The following is a 4,166-nucleotide window of genomic DNA, read 5'->3' on the forward strand; positions in this document are numbered from 1 at the left end:
GGAAAATCCAAATGATTACAGCCCTCTCCCAGAGGAAGACAACTCCACCCAGCAAACATAAACGTTAAACTGGGTGGTGCTAAGAGGGTGCTTCTCCACTGCTTCTGCACTCTCAACCTTGAAAATCTGGAGGCAACATGGTGTTCAGCATCAACATTTTCCTCTTCGTCTTATGAGGGAGAATCATCTTTGATCTTGCCCTGCCCTTCATCAATTTAGATTGTTGATAAATGGCCTTGACCTTTCCTGTGTGCTTGGATCCACAACGACAGACAATAGTGTGCACATCCAACTTGCCTACTACCCCCACAAGAGCAGCAAGAATTCATACCACATAATACAGAGAAATACTTTAGCTGGTGAGCACTTGCTGAACAATGAGGAAAAAGGGAACGAATATCCACATTCTCCATGCTTGACCCTAAAGGCACAAGAAGGCAGGACTGGGATGACACCAGGCACTTCCAGCTTACAGTGTGTATTTTGACATCTATCCTTCCAGGTTCAGAGGAACTGTGAACACAGACGCGTACAGCAAATCCCATGGTTCTTTTATGCCTGTTTGCTCCTGTGGAATGGCTGAAAATGCAGCATCATCCTGGAGAATACAAGGCAAAGCCATCATATTATGGAAGTGATGGCCTCAACCTTCTGGTCAACGGTGTGAAAGTAGAACACTAAGTGCACTAAGTGACCATCAGGCAGGTAAAATCATGGGAGCAAACCCAGAAGGAGGATACCCTTGTGAACTCACTGTGCAGACCTCTGCCCTGTGCACATGATATTCTGAAGCTGGTTTTCACATTTTGAAAATAAACACAAGTGAAAAGCCACATAAGGATGTACAGTGATTAATGACTAACACATTGTCATTACGAATCAATCACTCAGATAACAGCTTGCATTTCCTAAAGATGTATCTCAAATCAAAAGAAGGCTTTGGAAGTTAAGTCTGTGATTTCTGAAAAACTCATAGAAAACAGTCATAACCTTCTTCAATTCTGACCTTCTCCCTCCTAGAAAGTGATCTGTCTCTTAGCACCAGGATCAGAGGTGAGATACTATTCCATGCAGAAAGTGAGTAGCCTGACCTAGGATATCTTGTGAAAAGGATGTGTGCCTGTAGATGTCAGCCTTTCTCTGCCAATCCAATATTTCTAGGATGCATAGAGTGTAATTTTACCAATATAACAAACGTGTCCCAGGAATTTCTTAAAAATGGTCTTTTTTTTCCTAAAAATTTTGGAATCTCTCCTTCTATGTTTGGGTGGGTGCAAGTGTGTTGACAAACACATGGAATCTCTTCTCTCTATTACTTTTTCTTTAATTCCAGCTCAGAATGCCAACTAAACTACAGCCCCAACTAAATAAGCAAGAAGAATAAAGACATATAGCAGAGATGTCAAAATAAGAATCTATGATAAATCTGTACTTTCTAATTCTTTGAAGCCCTGAACAGGGCATAGATTGTTTAGGACCAAATTTCTTCTCAATATGAAGTTCATTTGCATAAGACTTGATGAATTTAATATTGTGATTAATGCAGGGAATTCAAATCCTTATAAGGCATCTTTCATACATACAGCAGTGTGCAGAAGCAATTTCCAAGCTCCTCAGTGAACCCTCCAGCATGAAGTGAAATGAATATCCCTGCTGATCAGAACAAAGGGGCAGAGAGTGGCATAACCCAGTTCTAGAAATGCTTTGATACTTAATGCACTTGATTCCTCAGACCGTGTGATCCCTTTGTAGAACGAAAAAATGAAATCTGCCCAATAAGACAACAGGAAACAGGTCATGAGAATGAGAATACTCTGAGTAGCTCTGATCTCTGGACTGGGATATTTGGCACACCTGGAGCTCTGAAGGTAGAGGACACGCTTGTGATGTTTGTACAGATAGAAAGCCATGTACCCACTGCTCCAGCCCATGAGACTCTGGAAGGTGAGGTCCCGGAGAGCCATGAGGCAGAGGAAGAGCCATCTGACCACTTGTGGAGCTGACAGCATGTAACAATACCCAATATATGTTCTAACTTGAGCCTCATTCGTGCTGTTCATTGCTGTGATGTAGTGGAGTAAGTTAGAGCTTATGAGAAAACTAAAGACCCAGCAGAAGAGGAGGTAGGGAAGAATCTGCCATGCAGTGTGTGGTTTGAACTTTCTCCACAAGGTGTTCCTGGGACTGATGGTTATGGCCTGGACTACACTGAGGAGGCAGGTGGTGCAGATGGAGAGACTTCGAGCCACCCTGCTCAGGTAAACCATGATTTTGCAAACAATGTCACTTAGTAGGAAGTTACTGATACAAATGACTGTGATTATGTCACTGATCCATCGGGTACAAATAATGACATTATTTGATAAAGCTAAGTGAATGAGCATAAGATCTATGGAATTTTTCTCACGACTTATGACTAATATGCGTGCATGTTTCAAAAGCATAAGGAAGTTTCCCAAAATTCCAGGCCCCATGAGAGAAAGGAAGCTCATTTTCCAGATGAGGTGTCTCTGTGTCATCTTCTGACTTTATCAAACGACCTAGAGAAAACTTGCAGAATGCAAAGACGTGAGCATGACAGTACAGATCAGTGGATGTGATCTGGGCTTAGTGAAGAGAATAGTATTGATGCAACAACATGTGCATAGTTCATTCCTCCTTGAGAGCATAAAACTCATCTCTGTTTTTAAAATCTATGTTTATTTTGAAAGGAAGATTTGCAGAGAGAAGGTGAAACAGAGAAACATAGAGTCCTCAATCTGCAGGTTCACTTACATCCCAAAAGACCACATCGTCCAGAGCTGAGCCAATCTGAGTGCAGTAGAAAGGAGGCTCTTTCCGGTATTCCCAATGGCTGCAGGAACCCAAGGTCTTGAGTCATTCTCTGCTGATTGCCCAGTCCATAAACAAGAGGAATCAGAAGTGAAGCAACCAAAGCTAGAACTAACTTCCAAGTGGAATAACGCTGCTTCAGGTTTAGGATCAGCCTGTTGAACCTCCGTGCCGGCCTGTCTCTGATCTCTACTTGGTATCTTATTTTTGTCTTCTTTCTGCTGAAATAAACAGTTTAAACATTAACTCAACCCTGGAGACTCCTGAATCCTCACCAAGGACTATCAGTACGGCATCAAGGACTATCCCAACTGCCCAGGAGACCACAGGGAATTGGAGTGCCTTCAGAGGCTGAGAACTCTGAGGTCATCCAGCCCAATTTGGATCTACCACATGGGATGGAAGAAGCCCAAATCCTTCCTCGCAGGATCCAAGCTCATCGGAACAACAGCCAGGAGACCTGAATGGTCTGCACAAACAGAACAACAGTAAACTTCCTTTGGGAGTATGGAAAGGACCTTTCTCTGGTCCTTACTTAGTTCCAACTTTGAATCCCCATCTTCTCTTGCAGTGACCATCAGGATCGCTCTGGAACCACCACTCCCAAAAAGAAGCAAAAAAAAAATTATAATAGATAGACAGAGAACAACAAGAAAAGCTTAGAACCAGACAGGAAATGGTAAGCCTGGACTCACATATACCTTGCCAGGTAGGACACAAAGATTAGTTACTCCTCACTAAGGTAATGAAGATTTCTCTGCTCACCCCTCTGCCCCAAATGTTGACATATGCCTTGTTAGAGTTATAAGCCAGTTTAGACTATCCTAAAATCTGCCAAGTTCAGCAAAATTATGCTTCAACACTATAAACTGCTAAATACTAAAATGAAAATAGTCACTAAACAGCTGAATAGTGCCCTATAGCCATTTTAAGGTGTATAGAAGGTGGTTGTATATAAACTAAAATTCAAATGTCAATGTGGTAGTCACAGGATGTGGTTAAGAACTTGCAGTTTTTAACATATTGGTAACTCAATGCCACGTCAATTAATTCCATAATGTTGCAAATTGTTGCTGATGTTGTGGTGGGACTTTTAATGGGTCAGGATGATATTCTGCCAGCTCTGCCTTCAGACCAGAGATGGTCTCCCCAAGAAACCATTAAATTTATCTGGACAATAAGATGCTGGACAATAATACGCTTGCAAAGAAAGAATCTTGACTGAAGTTGAACTGTAATACTGCAACAACGTGGAGGAATCCACCATAGGCGGAAGGCAGGGAGAGGGGAAGGGGAAATCCCAGAGCCTATGAAACTGTGTCACATAATGCAAT

At 42.2% G+C, this 4,166-nt stretch overlaps 1 protein-coding gene across 1 annotated transcript; it reads right to left on the reverse strand.

The window, feature by feature from the left end:
• Positions 1-1,613: 1,613 nt before the first annotated feature.
• Positions 1,614-2,519, reverse strand: LOC101528291 (putative vomeronasal receptor-like protein 4). The gene has a single exon (XM_004599713.2). It carries the CDS (start codon positions 2,517-2,519, stop codon positions 1,614-1,616), a length of 906 nt encoding a protein of 301 aa, XP_004599770.2.
• Positions 2,520-4,166: the final 1,647 nt, after the last annotated feature.

Source organism: Ochotona princeps, chromosome 1 (genome assembly GCF_030435755.1).
Source record: "Ochotona princeps isolate mOchPri1 chromosome 1, mOchPri1.hap1, whole genome shotgun sequence".
In the NCBI taxonomy this organism is placed as follows: Eukaryota; Metazoa; Chordata; class Mammalia; order Lagomorpha; family Ochotonidae; genus Ochotona; species Ochotona princeps.